The sequence below is a fragment of the Apium graveolens genome, chromosome 7, assembly GCF_009905375.1.
Source record: "Apium graveolens cultivar Ventura chromosome 7, ASM990537v1, whole genome shotgun sequence".
Classification (NCBI taxonomy): domain Eukaryota; kingdom Viridiplantae; phylum Streptophyta; class Magnoliopsida; order Apiales; family Apiaceae; genus Apium; species Apium graveolens.
This window is the reverse complement of record NC_133653.1, coordinates 22,897,377-22,917,925: the sequence shown is the minus strand read 5'-3', so window position 1 is coordinate 22,917,925 and position 20,549 is coordinate 22,897,377. Positions and strand designations below refer to the sequence as shown.

General features: G+C 35.9%; 1 protein-coding gene across 1 annotated transcript; it reads right to left on the bottom strand.

The window, feature by feature from the left end:
• Nucleotides 1–2,159: 2,159 nt before the first annotated feature.
• LOC141673397 (uncharacterized) lies at nt 2,160–18,862 on the bottom strand. Its single transcript, XM_074480141.1, has 6 exons — nt 18,340–18,862; nt 17,499–17,710; nt 16,158–16,337; nt 15,853–15,994; nt 2,691–2,881; nt 2,160–2,609 (listed from the first exon to the last, which is right to left on the bottom strand). Exons 1-6 carry the CDS (start codon nt 18,860–18,862, stop codon nt 2,160–2,162), a joined length of 1,698 nt encoding a protein of 565 aa, XP_074336242.1.
• Between the last annotated feature and the right edge of the window lie 1,687 nt (nt 18,863–20,549).

The following is a 20,549-nucleotide window of genomic DNA, read 5'->3' as shown; positions in this document are numbered from 1 at the left end:
ATGCCCTTATCTTTGCAGAATTCACTAAATGTTGCATTCCTGAAATCTGTGCCATTATCACTTCTCAATCTCTTTACACAATTTTGATCTTTAGCCTTCTTTTCAACTTTCTTTATGTGTTCAATGATGATGTGTGGAGTTTCTCTCTTTGAATGCATAAACTCTACCGATGTATACTGTTAGTAGTCATCCACCATCACCAGTGCATATTTCTTTCTAGAAATTGATAAGACATTAACTGGTCCAAACAAATCCATGTGAATAAGTTGTAATGGTGCACCTATGGAATTCATAGTTTTTCTCTTGTGACTGGACCTCTTCATTTTTCCTTTCTAAAAAGCTTCACAAACTTCATCTTGAGCAAATTTCAAATTTGGAATGTCTCTCACTAATTCCTTTTTCACCAAGGTATTAATTACTTTATAATTCAGGTGAGAGAATTTCTTGTGCCATAGCTTGCTTTACTCAACAGATGCCTTGGTATAGAAGCAACAAATTCCATCCTTGTTTGCTGAACTTAGAGCTGCAATAAACAAGCTTCCTTTTTTTGGCTAAATTGAATATATATAAAGACTAAAGAATATACAGGGATTACCCTGGCTCCAGGATAGGCCCTAGAGGGGGCTATCTATCAGCAATTTACAATCCAGATTGTAGATATAAAGAACAAAATAGGGAGTCCATCTAGTCTAGCCAGATACCATAATGATGTATACATGTCTATTTCATAAACCAGGGGAGGAATGAAGTATTGTTTTAATATCAATGAACATGCCTTCAAAAAGCTTTGCAGGCCCAAAGTTTCCTATGTTGTGAAGTCTCATATTTCTTTCACGCCATATGTGATAGGCAAAAATCTAAAGAGACTGGAAAGCCAATTATCGAAGAGGAGCTAGGACAAGGGATGCCCAGTGATGCATGATATCTATCCAAGAGAAGCATTGGTTATTAGTGGTGCCTACCATATAAGCCAAACGATCCAAATATTATGGCTATAGGGGCATTGCACAAATAAGTGATTTGCCATTTCTAGGCCTCCCGGGAATAAGAGACATTGTTGAGACAAATCAATGCCAAAAGAAGCTAGTCTGTCAAAAGTATACAATTTTCCCAATGCAAGAATCCATTCCAGGTGAGCATACCGAGTGATAACTAATCTGCCAGACATATGAGTGCCAATGGGTAGTTGGGAAACGAGTTTTCAATAAATCCCAAATATGCCAGGTTTTGAGTTTTTTTAGAGGTCTATTAAGCCACAAAATATAGTCTTCTTTATGTAACTCGACTTGAGGGAAATCAAAATTCTGCAACCAGAATTGAAGGAGCGGCCGCCTGTGGTGGAGGCGGAAGCCGGGACTCGGTAAAACCCAAGAGTCCAAAGTGAGAAGGGAGTGAACCATAGCTATAGAGGTTGAAATTGCTTGAGATATAATAGGATCAATAGATGTCTCAGCAAGGCATATATTGTTCCACCAGGGATCAAACCAAAGAGAAGTGCGTCTCCCATTACCAATAGTATAACAAATATAGTGCCTAGCAAAGGGACGAAGCTGCAAAACTGTTCTCCAAATCCAAGAGCAATCTATAGGTTCTTTCATAGTCCATAAATGCTGATGCTTGAGAGCTGTTGAGTGAATCCAGGAGGCCCACAGAGAAGGGGCCTTTATGATAATATGACAAAGATGACTCATGAGTTGAGCTTTGTTCCACTCTTTTGTGTTGCGAATGCCAAGACCCCCCTCTTCTTTAGGCATTGAGATTTGGGCCCACGAGACTTTAGCCCCTCCTTTAGAAGAAGCATCTCCTCTCCAAAAAAACCTGGTCATTATAATTTGCAATCTACTATGAACAACTCCAGGAAGAAGAAAATGGTTAGTCCAAAATCCAATAATCGCATTAAGAACAACCTTGATGAGTTGGGTTCTACCAGCTAGAGACAAAACAAAAGTAATCCAAGAATTCAGCCTGGTGGTGACTCTATCAACAAGTGGCATGCAATCATTGTATGATAGCTTGGAAGAAATAAGCGGAACCCCTAAAAATCTCATCGGGATGACACCGTGCAGGAAAGCAAAATTAATATCAAACCAAGTGATGAAATCACTTGTGCATCCCCCAAAAAAGTCCGTACTTTTTCTAATACTAGCATAAAGACCACTCTAAGAAGAGAACAAATCAAGGTACTGCATATTATGCTTCACAAAAGCTTCATCACCATGAGAGAAAAGAAGGACATCATCCACATAGAAGAGATGAGTGAGTTTCAGCTCCTTGCATTTCCAATGAAATTTAAAAGCATCAGGGGTCTTCAAGAGTAGACTTGACAAAACATTCATAGCCACAGTGAAGAGGTAGGGAGACATAGGGTCTCCTTGTCTAAGCCCCTTTTTTCCTTTAAAGTATCTTGCCAAAGCACTATTGATCTTGATCAAGTACATTGCAGTAGAGATGCAAGCATAAATCCAACCCAAGAATTTAGAGGGGAAACCCAATCTATGCAAGGCTTTTATTAGAAAATTCCAATCTAAAGAGTCAAAAGCCTTGTGCAAGTCAACTTTCAAAGCACACTTGGGCACCCCAGTTTTTCGAGAGTAGCCACGAAACAGCTCCTAAGCCATGAGAATGTTATCCGAGATATATCTTCCTTTAACAAAAGCAGACTGAGATATATTAATGAGAGAAGGAAGTACATGCTTTAACCTAGCAACTAGGATATTTGCTATACACTTATAAGCAATATTGCAAAGAGAGATAGGTCTAAAGTCCTTCATGTTGGTAGGAGTGGCCACTTTAGGGACCAAAGTAATCCCCGTGCTATTGAGACCCGAGTGCATGACAGAAGTGCGGAAGAAATATTCAACAGCCTCACAGAAAATAGGCCCTACAATATCCCAAGTTGAGAGATAGAATTCCACTGGAAACTGATCAGGTCCCGGGGACTTGTTGTAATATCCGGGATATCGCGTGTAATTATTTTATCAATAAATGATTTCTATGTAATTATTATGTGAATTTTGGTGAATTATTTGCTGATTGATAATAATATTTAGATGCAAATATGTGATAAAACGTGAGTGTGTTAATTTTATTATGTCCAGAATAAAATATAGATACTTAAAGAATTTCTCTGGTAAATTTTTGGAGTATTATAGGATTTTATATGGATTTATGAATTTATTAATTATTTTCGGAATAATTACAAAATTATTTTACAAAGCCGGGAATCGTCCAACCTCAACCGTTTTTATGTTTTTACAACCTGAAACTCTTCCGAAAACTCCTTCCTAACCTAATCTGGTAATTCCAGACATTTTCCGTATTTTGACTTTTTCGATCCGGATTACGGTTTGACCCGTACGAGTCCCGGCGTACAATGTTCGATACGATAATTGTTTCGATACATCAAAAAATCCCGTATTCTCGAAAGACGGGATAATATTACATTATTTTCATATAAAGTGTTTTATAAAAAGCCCTATTGGGATAATTATCCAATACGGGTATTAAATCAGATCGTTTTTGCAGTTACTTAGCGGCTAAGTAACTAATTTAACGATCCAAAACGATCCAACACGAACCAATATTCCATAAATATATATAGCCCTTTTATTATTTCCTTTTATTCTTAAAAATCATAACCAATCTGTAACGAATAAGAAATACAGAGAAAAACCCTAAAAACGATACGTTCTTGAGAATCAAACGTACGAACGAAGGCGTTATCGAATTCCGATTCGGGCGTGCAACATATCAAAACGAAGCTCTCGAAAACCTCTTCCTGAATCCACCATCTATTTTTGCCCAGATAATCAAGGTATTTTTCTAATTTAATTATTTTAATTCGAATTATTTATGAACTAAATTATGAATTTTTGTTCTTGTTGTTCTTGATGTGATTTGATGGCATAATCGGGTAGATAATCTTTTTTTGTCATTTTGATATATTATACTTCAAATTTGGAGTCCAATAACATATACAAATTGATGTTTGATTCTGTAAAAAAATGAAATTAGGGTTTATATTCATAAATAATTTCAGTTAAAACTTAGGATTTTTAGTTTAGCTGATTCTGGGTATGTTTGAGGTGCGTTAATCGATAGATCGTGTAAAAAAACACGATTCATGTAATTATCTGTGTTTTTGGACGCCTTAATCGTTTTGTTTTTATTCTGGTAGCCGTGTTTTGGGGAAGGGGGCGGCGGGTATGGCTTGTTCTTCGTGACCCGGTTCCTGACCCGTCCGTGACCCGGTTTTGATTCTTTGGGATCCAATTTCAACTTCTGAAAATTGTTTCTGGTTTATTTTATTCAAAATTCTATTTTTATTTACAAAAATTCATAATTAATTCTGGAAAATCCCTTTTAAATTCAGAGAATTATTTTAATTATTTATTTATGTAAAAATAAATCGAAATGATTTTATTAATTAATTTTAATTAATTTTTAATTAATTTTAATTAATTAGTTAATTTAATATTAATTGATTAATTATTTTAATTAACTATTAATTAATTTTAATTGATTTAATAATTAGATTTAATTATTTAAAATTGTTTTAAAAATTCTAAAAAATAGTTTCGAGCTTTAAAATATTATTTAAAATTATTTTCAAGGCTCAATAAATATTGTAAAATTATTTTAAAGTTAGATTTGGGTGTTTGAACCCTATTATTTAATTATAAAATGATCCGGAGTCCCGTTTAAATTCCGTAAAATGTTCAAAAATTTATATTAAATACCTGAAAAATCATTTTAACCCCGAACCTTCTTTGAATAATTATTTTAATTGAATGTCTTACGTGCTATGTGTCATATGTGATCTTATTGATGTATAAAATGACTATACGTGCATTGCTTGACTGTTTTATTCATAACTTGCAATCCGTATGTCAGATTTGGGTGAAACGAAGGGCAGTTAGAAGCTTGTAACGAATAGAACGAAATGAGAATGAGTATTGATAAGTACATGTGATGTTTAACAGAGGAAGCGAGACGTAGAAAGGGAAAGCAGGTAGTCAGTGAGTGGGAATCAATTGATAAGTGCTAGTAAAGTGAAAGAGAATTGATAAGGCAAGTGTTTCTTTCCTCGTAATTATATTGCAAGTATTTTGTAACGCTTTTTATTATGATGCAATTACTCTAAATGGTTATTATTCTATATTGCAAGTACTTTGAAGTACATAAGCCAAACCCTGATTTGTATTGATCTCGAGCCATAAGCCTGTTTCTTCATAAACCGTTAATTGTTGAATACACATATATAAACCACACCTATACGATACTACTCCGCAAATACATACCTACCACATACTGATTCCTGATATGAAATTGCCTATCATACCAACCCCTATATCTTGTAGCTCTTGAAGCCTTGGGTCTTCTTCTTTCTTTTTTTTTCTTTCATTGAAAACTAACCTTTATAATTTCCTAGTTATTTTATGGAAATACAGATCATCCTATGTTTCAAAGTAAATGTTGTTTATGATTCAACTATTGAGTTACATTGCTTATCACAATGTGATTCTAGAATTGGATTGTTTTTAAATATAGACCAGATTCGTGGTCGAACCAGATTCGTGGTCGGACCAGATTCGTGGTCATAATAGGCCAATGCGTGCCTTGAATCAGTATATAAAGTAAATATGGGAGCCTTGCTCGGGGTTAGTGCGTGACTGATCAGCAACATAACCTTGGTTTTTAAAATGAAAATGAATATCCAATTCTAATCATTGCTTATCAATAAACTTGATTCCTTATATCATGTCAATTGATCATTGTTAATCTCAGTTACTATCTTTGTGACTTGCTGAGCTAGTTAGCTCACTCTTGCAAAACTGTTTATATTCTTATCCAGTGAAAAAGGAAACTAGTGGTAGTGAGGATCCCCAGACAAGTGTGCGAGCTAGGTATCCAGGTTGAAATGGAATAGACTAGAAAATGATGTTTGTCTTGGTTGTGTTGATAGTTTGTAATAAATTTTAAACTTCAATTGTAAGATAAATAAACTGGGATTTGGTACGTTTGTGTAATAAATAAGATTGTGGCTTGTGGACATACTTTAAACTGCGTCGGTCCATGGATTATGGTAAGTAAGGTCCCTGCATATATATTATTATATTCATAAACAGGTTTAAATATGGTGTATATGTGTTGTGGGCCCCAAACTTCTGACCCGGGTTTGGAGGGCGTTACAGTTTGGCATCAGGGCTTTGGTTTAAAGTCACTGCCACAAGCCTAGATTGTCATGAAGGGGTAGAGGGTTAAGATTAGTATTAGGAAATAAAGAAATAGAATGTCGAGAAGTTGAGTACGACTAAATATTTGGTTTTAGTATGATTCGTGTCGAGATTCGAGATTTTTATTTAGCAACGTGATTTTCGGATAGCAGCGATGGCAGATTCCTTTATTTCGATATTGTTTACTCGGAGCCTTTCGTCGGAAGACTGTCATCTGATCCACGTCCTGCTCTTCCGCCGGTGTCAGCCATAATACCTGTTACGACGGATGCACCAATGCAAATTATTCTACCTCTAAGTGTGAAATTACCTATTCGAGGACCCCCACCTGTTGATTCCGACTTTATTGGACATTCGGCTGCGGGTGCGTCTTAGGATTCTGTTGATGATTCCACTATAAATCAGATTCTCTCCTTCCCTACTTGTGAATTTTTCTATCTAAACATTGTTTCTTTTCTCGGTGATTCTATTGGACGATTGGGACAAAAAATGCATATGCGCCGACTATTTGTCTATGTGACAAAAGGGTCTGGTGGGCCACCACTGAATTATATGTTGTGAACTATCGGTACTAAGACTGGCCATCTTATGTACTTGTATGGTTGCTCTCAGTCATACCTACATCTTCATCACTATTCTTTCTCATTCAATTTCCTTGATTTTGAAATTTATTTGGTATTTCATGCTAATGAATTTCTTCAGTAATCTCTAGTATGAGGCTATTCTTTTGGAACAAGAAGCCCTGTTGGCACAGGTCCAGGGATTTCAACAGAATATCAGGACTATAGATGTCGACCGAAATGTGAAGGAACTTCGGAATGAGATACAAGTGACCCGAGAAGTACTTGAAACTAGAAAATGGAGATGATGGGACATTTGATATGTGTATAATAATGTGGGATATGTAAAATCATACTTTTGGTAGGAATATAAGTAAATAAGACTTGCTGACTAATGGATAGGACTGTTTTATCTTTGCCTTCAATAAAATGTTCCGCGCTTGTACCACCGAACTTTGATATACACCAATACCTTTCCTTTTCAGTATGGTCATCTACTTTACTATACTTGTTTTATCTTACTGCACCCGATATGAACTTTTGTGATAACATGTACCTTTTCCCTTAACTGTTTACATTCTGTAAAGAAGCATGCAATTTACTTAGTTCAATGACTGAAAATGTTTTCAAAAAGAGATATTTCTGTTTTACAAAAATCTTTTCAAAAAAAAAGAATTTGATTTAAAGGCTAATTAAGTTGTTTGATTCTTTACAGAAAATGCCTCATAGAAGAAACACCCGTGCTACCAACCAAAATGAAGAAACCAACAACAACAATACCCAAGACAGCAATAACCAGAATATGAATCCAGGTCCTATAGACCCAGATGTTGCCCAGATTCTTCAGATCTTGACCCAACAGACAGTCCACCTGACTCAACAACAGTAGAGGTAGACTAACCCTCAGGTAACCTTTAAGACCTTTCAGGCGGTGAACCCACCCGAGTTTAAAGGTTCTGTAGATCCGATTGAGGCTAGGGTCTGGTTGAAGGAGATTGAGAAGGCATTTGCCTTAGTCAAGGTGAAAGAGGAGCAAAAGACTGAATTTACAAGTTACTATCTGAAGAATGAAGCCACCTACTGGTGGGAAATTGTTAAAGTGTTGGAAGGAACTGATAATGTTGCGTGGGATAGATTCAAGGCGTTGTTTCTAGAGAAGTATTTCCCTCAGTTTGTTCAGGACCAGATGGAATTGAAATTTCTGGAGTTAAAGCAAGGGAGTATGTCAGTGACAGATTATGAAAGAAAGTTTGAGGAGTTGTCCAGGTTTGTGCCATCCTATGTGGACACTGATAGGAAGAAGGCTAAGAGATTTCAACAAGGACTCAAGCCATGGATTCGTGGGAAGGTGGCCATATTTGAATTGGACACGTATATGGGAGTTGTGCAGAAAGCTATGATTGCGGAGACAGAAAGTGAAATGTTTCAGAAAGAGAGGGAAGGTAATAAGAGGAAGTTTGAACGGAATGAAGGAAACTCCCAGACAGGGAAGTTTCCAAATTTCAATCAGACAAAAGATAGGTTTCAGCCCGGAAGAAATATCAACAGATATAATACAGGAACCAGATGACAAGGTAACCGTCCGGCCACTGGGAACTAACCAACCCAGCAGAGGCCAGCTTTACCAGATTGTCAAGTCTGTGGAAAGAAGCATGGAGGAGTTTGCAACAAGTTGAATGTGGTCTGCTACAGATGCAACCAGAGGGGGCACTATTCAAGGGAATGTCGTAACTAGCCAGCCAAAGAGCCAGCTAATAGGGATCAGCATACCAGGAATCAGGAAGGAAAAGTTCTAGCAATTGGGTATACGTGTTTCAAGTGCGGAAAGCCAGGCACATAGCAAGGGATTGCAAGGCACCAGTTTAAGTCAATAATACACTGCGAATCATGGGAGCCCCTCCAGTGGTAAATGAACCTCCCAGAGCTAGAGTTTATGATATGTCTGTGAGGAATGTCGTAACCAGCCAGCCAAAGAGCCAGCTAATAGGGATCAGCATACCAGGAATCAGGAAGGAAAAGTTCTAGCAATTGGGTATACGTGTTTCAAGTGCGGAAAGCCAGGCACATAGCAAGGGATTGCAAGGCACCAGTTTAAGTCAATAATACACTGCGAATCATGGGAGCCCCTCCAGTGGTAAATGAACCTCCCAGAGCTAGAGTTTATGATATATCTGTGAAAGATGCGATCATGGACACAGATGTCGTGGCAGGTACGCTTACTGTGAATTCCTTATGTGCTAAAGTGCTAGTAGATTCAGGAGCAACTCGATCATTTATTTCTCGAGATTTTGTTGATAAGTTAAATTACCCAATTGAATTGTTAAGTGAGATTATGACGGTAGAATTAGCAAATTAGGAGCGTGTATTTGTGAAACAAGTGTGTAAGGACTGTGAGATTGAGATCTCTGGTAATAAATTTGACGCTGACTTGATACCATTTAAGTTAGGAGAGTTTGACGTTATTTTAGGAATGGAATGGTTATCTAAGCATGATGCTCAGATAGACTGTCGTAACAAGAAGGTAATTTTGAAGACGTTAGACGAGAAGTCGGTGATGTTTAAAGGTTAGAAGCAAGCAAAAAAGTTCTTGACGATGATTCAAGCTAAGAAACTATTACGACAAGGATGTGAGCATTTTATTACCTATGTGATAGATAGAAGTCAGGAGCCAGCAAACTGGAAGACATTCCAGTGGTAAATGAATTTCCAGATGTATTTCCAGATGAACTACCAGGACTTCCTCCAGATAGAGAAATTGAGTTTGCAATCGACTGAGCACCTGGAACGGAACTAGTATCTAAGGCCCCGTACAGAACGACGCCTGTTAAAATGAAGGAATTGGCAAAGCAATTGCAAGAACTATTGGAGAAATGAGTGATTCGACCCAGTATATCCCCATGAGGTGCACCAGTATTATTTGTTAAGAAAAAAGACGGAAGCATGAGGTTGTGCATCGACTATCGGGAACTCAATAAGCTTACAATTAAGAATAAGTATCCGTTACCTCGAATTGATGATTTGTTTGACAAGCTGAAAGGAGCTAAGTATTTCTCTAAGATTGATTTGAGATCCGGATATCACCAACTGAAGATTAAGCCTGAAGATATACCAAAGACAAATTTTAGAACACGATATGGTCATTACGAATTCTTAGTGATATCTTTTGGATTGACCAATGCCCCAACAGCCTTTATGGACTTGATGAATCGAATTTTCAAGGAATATTTGGACAAGTTTGTAATTGTGTTTATCGATGATATTTTGATCTACTCCAAGACAATGAAAGATCACGCAAAACATCTAAGGACAACTTTGGAAATTCTGAGAAAGAAGAAGTTGTATGCCAAGTTTTCAAAATGTGAATTTTGGTTACAAGAAGTTCAATTTTAAGGACACGTGGTAAGTCATGAGGGAATTAAAGTGGACCCAGCAAAGATTGAAGCTGTTATTAATTGGGAAAGGCCAAAGACACCAACAGAAGTAAGAAGTTTCTTAGGACTGGAAGGATATTATCGATGATTTGTTCAAGATTTCTCGAAGATTGCGACGCCTTTGACAAAGCTTACCAGGAAAAGTGAGAAGTTTATATGGAACGAGAAATGCGAAGAAAGTTTTCAAGAATTAAAGAAGAGATTGATCACGACACCTGTTTTGTCACTTCCAGATGATCAAGGGAATTTTGTTATCTATAGTGATGCTTCTCATAAGGGATTAGGTTATGTTTTGATGCAGCATGATAAAGTTATTGCATATGCGTCAAGACAACTGAAACCTCATGAGCAGAAGTATCCTACTCATGACTTGGAACTAGTGGCAATAGTATTCACCTTGAAGATTTGGAGACATTACCTATATGGAGAAAAATGTGAGATCTATACGGATTATAAAAGTTTGAAGTACATATTCACGCAAAAGGAGCTCAACATGAGGCAAAGAAAATGGTTGGAATTGATCAAGGACTATGATTGCACGATTAACTATCATCCAGGAAAATCGAATGTGGTGGCAGATGCGTTAAGCAGAAAGGAAAGACTGAACATGCTGACGATACCTGAATAATTATATAGGGAATTTCCGAAATTGGAATTGGAGGTCAGAATTTGCAAACCTAGTGAAGTAAAGATGTATAACATGACGTTTCAGCCCGAATTACAAGAGAAAATAAGAAAGTGCCAAGAGAAAATAATGGATCAAGATATCAATCATTTGGTTGGAGAGGAGTTATGCACTCAGAAGGACGATCAGGGTATTCTTAGATTTTCATCCAGAATTTGGATTTCACCAGTGAAAGAATTGAAGAATGAAATTTTACACGAAGCTCACAATTCAAGGTTTTCCATTCATCCGGGGAGTACGAAGATGTACAGAGATTTAAAAGAAAATTATTGGTGGCCAGACATGAAAAGAGAAATTGCAGAATGGGTTAGCAAATGATATACGTGCCAAAGAGTTAAAGTAGAACACCAGAGACCAAGCGGGTTATTACAATCTTTGGAGATTCCAGAGTGGAAATAGGAGCACATTGCTATGGACTTCATAGTTGGATTACCAAGAACGAAAGCGAACCATGATGCTATTTGGGTTATAATAGATAGACTAACTAAATCAGCTCACTTCTTGCCTATTAATGAAAGATTTTCATTGGACAAGTTCGTTTACATATATTTGAAGGAAATAATAGTTCGTCACGGAGTCCCTGTGTCTATTGTATCTGATCGAGATCCACAATTCAATTCGAGATTTCGGAGAAGTTTTCAAGAATGCTTGGGAACCAGGTTAAATTGAGTATGACTTATCATCCGCAGACGGACGGCCAAAGTGAGAGAACAATCCAGTATTGAAGATATGTTACGTGTTTGTGCTATTGACTTCAAAGGAAATTGGGACGAGCATTTACCCTTAGTGGAATTTGCTTATAATAACAGTTATCATGCCAGTATCGGAATGCCTCCCTATGAAGCTCTTTATGGACGCAAATGTCGATCACCAGTATATTGGGACGAAGTCGGAGAGCGTAAAATACTTGAACCTGAATTGGTGCAGCAGACAAAAGAGGTTGTGGAAGTCATCCAGAAAAGGCTAATTGCAGCACATGATCATCAAAGGAAGTATGCATATCAATCCAGAAAGAACATGGAATTTGAAGACGGAGATCTAGTGTTATTAAAAGTATCACTGTGGAAAGGATTGACTAGATTCGGAAGGAAAGGAAAACTCAGTCCTAGATACGTTGGACCTTTTGAAATTCTAAAATGTGTCAGCAAAGTAGCTTATGAATTGGCGTTACCCCCACACATGGAGCACATTCATAATGTTTTTCATGTATTAATGCTTAAGAAGTATAACCCCGATTCTAAGCATGTAATTGAGTATGAGCCGATAAAACTTCAGGTAGATTTATCCTATGTAGAAAATCCAATAGAGATTTTAGAAGAAAGAGAAAAGGTATTAAGAAATAAAGTCATAAAGTTAGTAAAAGTATTGTGGAGAAACCCAAATGTTGAAGAGTCAACCTGGGAATTAGAAAGTGATATGCGAGAAAAGTACCCTCAGTTGTTTACTTAGCAGATTCTGAGGACATAATCCTTTTAAGGGGGAAATGATGTAATATATGGGATATCGCGTGTAATTATTTTATCAATAAATGATTTCTATGTAATTATTATGTGAATTTTGGTGAATTATTTGCTGATTGATAATAATATTTAGATGCAAATATGAGATAAAACGTGGGTGTGTTAATTTTATTATGTCCAGAATAAAATATAGATAATTAAGGATTTTTTCTGGTAATTTTTGGAGTATTATAGGATTTTATATGGATTTATGAATTTATTAATTATTTTCGGAATAATTATAAAATTATTTTATAAAGCCGGAAATCGTCCAACCTCAACAGTTTTTATGTTTTTACAACCTGAAACTCTTCCGAAAACTCCTTCCTAACCTAATCTGGTAATTCCGGACATTTTCCGGGTTTTGACTTTTTCGATCCAGATTACGGTTTGACCCGTACGAGTCCCGACGTACAATTTTCGATACGATATTTGTTTCGATACATCAACAAATCCCGTATTCTCGAAAGACGGGATAATATAATATTATTTTCGTATAAAGTGTTTTATAAAAAGCCCGATTGGGATAATTATCCAATACGGGTATTAAAATGGATCATTTTTGCAGTAACTTAGCGGCTAGGTAACTAATTTAACGATTCAAAATGATCCAACACGAACCAATATTCCATAAATATATATAGCCCTTTTATTATTTCCTTTTATTCATAAAAATCATAACCAATCTGTAACAAATAAGAAATACAGAGAAAAACCCTAAAAATGATACGTTCTTGAGATTCAAACGTACGAACGAAGGCGTTATCGAACTCCGATTCGAGCGTGCAACATATCAAAACGAATCTCTCGAAAACCTCTTCCTAAATCCACCATCTATTTTTTCCCAGAAATCAAGGTTTTTTTCTAATTTAATTATTTTAATTCGAATTATTTATGAACTAAATTATAAAATTTTGTTCTTGATGTTTTTGATGTGATTTGATGGCATAATCGGGTAGATAATATTTTTCAGGTAATTTTGGTATATTATACTTCAAATTTGGAGTCCAATAACATATACAAATTGATGTTTGATTCTGTAAAAAAAATGAAATTAGGGTTATATTCATGAACAATTTCAATTAAAATTTAGGATTTTTAGTTTAGCTGATTCTGGGTATGTTTGAGGTGCGTTAATCGATAGATCGTGCAAAAACAACACGATTCATGTAATTATCTGTGTTTTTGGACGCCTGAATCGTGACTGCCGGAAAACCTTTGAACTCGCCGGCGTTAATGGCGAGTTCGTCGGAATCGGCGTTCCAGGGACGGTGAGATTAAACTGAAAGCATATCTGAGCTGCTGCAGGGTTGGGGAATCGATTGGCATCGAGAAGGATGACCAAAAACTTGCGAAAGGCAACGATTTTGGCTCGCCGGATTTTATTCAGGTGGCCGTGTTCTAGGGAAGGGGGTGGCGGGTCAGGCCTGTTCTTCGTGACCCGGTTCTTGACCTGTCCGTGACCTGGTTTTGATTTTCAAGGATCCAATTTCAACTTCTGAAAATTCTTTCTGGTTTATTTTATTTAAAAATCATTTTAAAATTCTATTTTTATTTACAAAAATTCATAATTAATTTTGGAAAAACCCTTTTAAATTCAGAAAATTGTTTTAATTATTTATTTATGTAAAAATAAATCGAAATTATTTATTAATTAATTTTAATTAATTTGTAATTATTTTAATTAATTAATTACTTTAATATTAATTGATTAATTAATTTAATTAACTACTAATTAATTTTAATTGATTTAATAATTAGATTTAATTATTTAAAATTGATTTAAAAATTCTGAAAAATATTTTTGAGCTTTAAAATATTATTTAAAATTATTTTCAAGGCTCAATAATTATTATAAAATTATTTTAAAGTTAGATTTGGGTGTTCGAACCCTATTATTTAATTAGAAAATGATTCGGAGTCCCGTTTAAATTCCGAAAAATGTTCAAAAATTCATATTAAATACCTGGAAAATTATTTTAACCCCAAACCTTCTTTGAATAATTATTTTAATTGAATATCTTAATTATGTATCATATGTGATCTGATTGATGTATAAAATGACTATACATGCATTGCTTGACTCTTTTATTCATAACTTGCAATCCATATGTCGGATTTGGGTGAAACGAATGGTAGTTAGAAGCTTGTAATGAATAGAACGAAATAAGAATGAGTATTGATAAGTACATGTGATATTTAATAGAGGAAGTGAGACATAGAAAGGGAAAGCAGGTAGTCAGTGAGTGGGAATCAATTGATAAGTGCTAGTAAAGTGAAAGCGAATTGATAAGGCAAGTGTTTCTTCTCCTCTTAATTATATTGCAAGTATTTTGGAACGCTCTTCATTATGATGCAATTACTCTAAACATTTATTATTCTATATTGCAAGTACTTTGAAGTACATAACCCAAACCCTGATTCTTATTGATCTCGAGCCATAAGCCTGTTTCTTAATAAACCGTTGATTGTTGAATTCACATATACAAACCACACCTATACGAAACTACTCCACAAATACATACCTACCACATACTGATTCCTGATACAAAATTGCCTATCATACCGACCCTTATATCTTGTGCAATGAAAGACCAATTCTTGTAGCTTTTGAACCCTTGGGTCTTCTGCTTTCTGTTTCTTTCCTTGATTGAAACCCAAACTTTATGATTTCATAGTTATTTCATGGAATTACAGATCATCCTATGTTTCATAGTAAATGTCGTTTATGATTTAACTATTGAGTTACATTGCTTATCAAATTGTGATTCTAGAATTGGATTGTTTTTAAATATGGACTAGATTCATGGTCGGACCAGATTCGTGGTCATAATAGGCCAATGCGTGCCTTGGATCCAGTATATAGAGCAAAGGTGGGAGCCTTGCTCAGGGTTAGTGCATGACTGATCAGCAGCCTAACCTTGGTTTTTAAAGTAGAAATGAATATCCAATTCTAATCATTGCTTATCAGTAAACTTGATTCCTTATATCATGTCAATTGATCATTGTTAATCTCAGTTACTATCTTTGTGACTTGCTGAGCTAGTTAGCTCATTCTTGCAAAACTGTTTATATTTTTTTCCAGTGAAAAAGGAAACTGGTGGTAGCGAGGATCCCCAGACAAGTGTGCGAGCTAGGTATCCAGGTTGAAATGGAATAGACTAGCATATGATGTTTGGCTTGGTTGTGTTGATAGTTTGTAATAAAGTTTAAACTTCAATTGTAAGATAAATAAACTGGGATTTGGTATGTTTGTGTAATAAATAAGATTGTGGCTTGTGGACATACTTTAAACTGCGTCGGTCCATGGATTATGGTAAGTAGGGTCACTGCTTATATATTATTATATTCATAAACAGGTTTAAATATGGTGTGTATGTGTTGTGGGCCCCAAACTTCTGACCCGGGTTTGGAGGGCATTACACTTGTTGTGTTTCATACCCTTCAAAGTCTTAAGAATAAGATCATTAGAAACCGATCCTTTAACAAAGAGAGAGTGCTCATCAGAAATGGTGGCGAAATCTAAGTCTTCAAGCATACAAGGCTGATTATGAGATGCGTTTGCAATAGTGTCAGAGAAGTACTGCACAACAACCCCTGCTACCAAGTGGTGACTAAAAATCACGGCCCCCTCTTTATTTTCAATGGCAAGAATTTTGTCACGATTTCAATATGACTTAACTTGATTGTGAAAGAAACGGTTATTGTCATCACCTAAGTTAAGCCACTTGACACGGGATTTTTGCCGTAAGAGAGCCTCTTCTTGAGTAAGACATGTCAAGGTGTTTAGTAGCACCTAGTTCTAGTTTAAACATCTCAGGTGTGACAGAGGTGCATAGAGATTGTTGGATATTATGCAAGTCAACTCTAGCCAAGTGCACACGGGAGTGAAGATTACCATGCCTCTTATTAAGAGTCACCAAGCACTACAAGAAAAATGTTAATAGACATCACACATTAGACATCGGTCACTGATGCCACTGATGTCTCAAACATAATAGACATCACCCCGCGTTGATTCGATGACTTTATATTTCTAAGACATCGTCTATTTGAAAACCGATGTTTTAAGTTGAGTTTTTAAAAATTGAACGCGCGGCCTCCCTAATTCTTTTACCCCTTAACAAAATTTTTATTCCCTCCTTGACAATTTTTGGTTTCCGCCTCTCAAATAATATAAAAGCTAAAAACTCTCTCGTTCTCACTCTCTCTCACATGTATCTCTCTCACATCTCTCTCTTACAGCTCTCTCTCTCTCACAACTCTCTCTCCGTCAAGAACACACCCTTCTCATCTCTCACTCACTACTGCTCACCACCTTTCATCACATCTGCTATGCTCTCTTTTCCTCTCAGCTTTCTCTACTCTATTCTCTCATCAACTCTCTCTTTCAATTAGGTTATTTCTCTTTTCATTTTCATATTATAAAGTAAAATTAATTGGTCTTCTTTGCATTATTCGAAACCCTAGTTTTTTAAATCGAAACCCTAGTTTTTTAATCAAAATCCTTTAAATCGAAACCCTAGCTTTTAGAATTGGGGATTTTTTAAAATAAAAATCCAAATTGAAGTACTGTATGGTGTTACTAATTATTTTGAATTTGTTTTATACAGGACTTGCAAACCAAGCCTGATACGTGGCTTCAAGTTCTGGATATTCTTTCTATCATGCAAAAGCTAAATATGAAATTCTTTGTGATCTAGGTCCGTTTAATGTCATACTTAGTTTTATGTTTTTTAATTTGATTTGTTAGAATTAACAAAGGAGAGATGGCTCGATATGACAGAGCAATGACCGTGTTCTCAGCGGACGGTCATCTACTTCAAGTGGTGTACGCTCTCGAAGCTGTTCGTAAAGGTATCGCCTCCGTCGGTGTTAGAGGTAGCGATCTAACACACATTTTAATGAATTAATACCGATGTCAAAAAAAAAACTGTACATCACTTTTAATGAATAAATACTGATATCTCAAAAGCAATTATACATCACTTTTAAAGAAGAAAAACTGATGTCAAAAAGTTAATGTACATCGTTTTTCTTGTAGTATAGGTACCCTTTACATACTTTAGATTTTTAGATAGGATAACCATAGGATCCCCAAACCATGGTTCATTCCAAGCAGTTACCACGGCTTCCATGAAATCGTCTAGATCACTCATATAATTGAAGTACTGAAAAGATTTAGTTAAACGCTGCAGTTGCATGGGAACACAGTGTATTAGAGGGGAGTGATCCATGAGGCCCCTAGGGTGCACATGGACAAAACCTTCAGGAAAAGTAGTAATCCACTCCTGGTTGCCTAAAAGATGGTTTAGATGTCTGAAAATAGGAGAATTGGGTCTTTTATTCATCCAAGTAAACAGAGGCCCCATGGTGCGTAAAGAACTAAGCCTAGCATCTGTGACATAATCCAAAAAATCCTGCATATCTGGGGTCCAATGCTGTCTACCTCCTTGAGCCTCAGAAATTCTAAGTAAACAATTGAAATCTCCACCAGCATATCAAGTCCCCTGAATCAATTGACTTAGCCGAAACAAATCATGCCAGAGAGTCTATGCTGAGGTTTGTTGTGAGCATAAATGAAAGTAACCGTGAAATGAAGTTGCTTCTCAAAAAAAGTAACATGGCATGTAACATGTTGATCAGTATTAGAAATGACATTAACCATCAAGCAATTAGGGTCCCAGCCAACCCAAATGCGGCCCAAAAAATGATGCTCATAATTGAAAATCCAAGACCAATTTCTATTAATATGCTTAGGAATGGCCAAACAATTTGCTTCTTTAACTTTAGTCTCAATACAACATATAAAAGTAAGATTATGTCTCGCAATATAACTAGTAACTTCTTTTTAATGAGGGGCTTTATTAAGTCCCCTACCGTTCCAAACAGAAAAATTCATCTAAAAAGAGGAGTTGAAAGGCTTACCCGCCCTCCGAAGGATTTTCTTGGAAATAACAGGGGTGAAACCATCTTTGTCACTCTTTTGTTTAGTTGTAATAGGATGCACTATTGGGAGACCATGAACAGCTATTCCCAAATCAACCACCAATTCACGGTCCATTTTGGGTGATTTTGTGTGTTTGCGTTTCCTTTCTGAGGATTTTTCAATCGACCTAATCAGGGCGTCTTCTTCTATAGCTTCAATTTCTCCTTCTTCAAACTGAGCAAGAGTTGCAAAATAGTTTGTAGTGTTGGGCTCATCTAGAGAATCTTTTTGCAAGGGATCGGTTTGAGGGGCCAAGTCACAATATCCTAAGTCAGCATTATTTTGCATTGAGGCGCCAAAAAGTTGTCTAACAACATAAGGCGCCATAGAATTGTGCAGATTTTCAACAAAGTTTTCAGCGACTACAGTGTCGCCAATTAGAAGTTGGGGCTCATTTGTATCTCTAGCGGACTCATTAGTGGCTCGAGGTTGCTCGACATCAACGCAGAACGGTTCGATCATGGATTCCGCCAGCGCACCATGTGAAGTAGTCCCAAACAGCCTCCCCGCATATTACGGTTCAGTCGTGTGCTCCATCGTGACTCGATTGGACTCGTTGGCAGTGTGCAACCTATTTCAGCCAATGTCTCATTATATTTGCAAACTCCCAACTTTGGCTCACTAACTGCCTTTTTAAAAAGGTGAGTTAGGTGATTTATTGAGCCACATTTTTGACACTGCTTCCTGGGAGCATCTACAACAAAAACATAGTTGTTGCTCTTATTCACACCTATTTTTCTGTTCCTGTTCTTTTTCTTTTTCCCAACATTCTCAGTTTTGACTTCCTTGGTTGGTGTCTTGATAACTTGAGTGGCTATTGGCTTCTTTTTAGTTTTATTTATTGGAGTGGTTTCTGCATCTTTCTTTTCACTGTCTTCATCTGCAAGTTCTTGCTCGATGACCAACTCAACCTCACTGAAATTAACCTTACATGCCTTGAACATATGTGCATTTACTTTTCTCAGCACACTTGGGACATCTTGATCTGCAATTTCTTTTTCTTTGTCACCTTTATTTTTCTTGTTTCTATTTAAGGCATCATAATCCAAACCAATAGCTACATTAGCACATGATTTAATTTTCTCATGGTATTTTCCAACCAACACAGATGCATTCTTGAAGGACTTCAACTTTACTTCATTCTCTTCTAATTTTTCCCTCACCACTGCTTTAATTTCACTTACACACTTGAGCTTATTTTTTAGATATTCATTATCTTGCTTGACTATTTCAAGATCAACAAGCTACAACTCTTATAACATCCGGGATATAGCGTGTAATTATTTTTATCAATAAATGACTATTATGTGAATATTATATGATTGTTATGTGAATTTTAGTGAATTATCTGATGATTGATAATAATATTTGGATGTTTATATATGATAAAATGTGAATATATTAATTTTCATATGTCCAAAATAAAATATAGATAATTAAAGTATTTTTCTGGTAATTTTTGGAGTGTTATATGATTTTATATTGATTTATGATTTTATTAATTATTTTCTGAATAATTACAAAACCATTTTATAAAGCTATGGATGGTTGATAGAAGCAAGTTCAAATGCTACAATTGTGATGAGGTTGGGTACTTTGCCACTAAATGCAGAATGTCCCAATAAGCTAATGACAAGGGAAAGGTTTATCATAAAAGGGACTCTAGCAGCTCAAAGAAGTATCCATTGAAATCTTACATAGCTGAAGGAAAAAGTTGAGATTACACTCATTATGGAGAAGAGCAATTTGGAAATATAGCACTAATGGTATAATCTTATAAACATGTACAATTTCTAATTTTTCGTACTTTACTTAGTGATAATCTATGTGAGAATGAACACTGTGTTACTTGTAGAAAAATTTTCCTAGTGTATGACAATGCAATTTCTTATGATAAATATAAGATATAATGCAAGACTAAGGAATGTGTCGAGCAATATACTTCCTTAAGAGAAGTCTATAAAAATGTTTGTAATATACTAAGGTGCACCACATAGACTGTAGGTGAATTAGAGGAAGAACTGATGAAACTCCAAATTGAAAATGATAAGTTAGTTTTTGATAATGTCACTTTGGAAAATCTTAAGTAGACAAATCAATATTTAGAGCTTAAGATTAAAAAGCATACATTCACTAATAAAAAATAGCA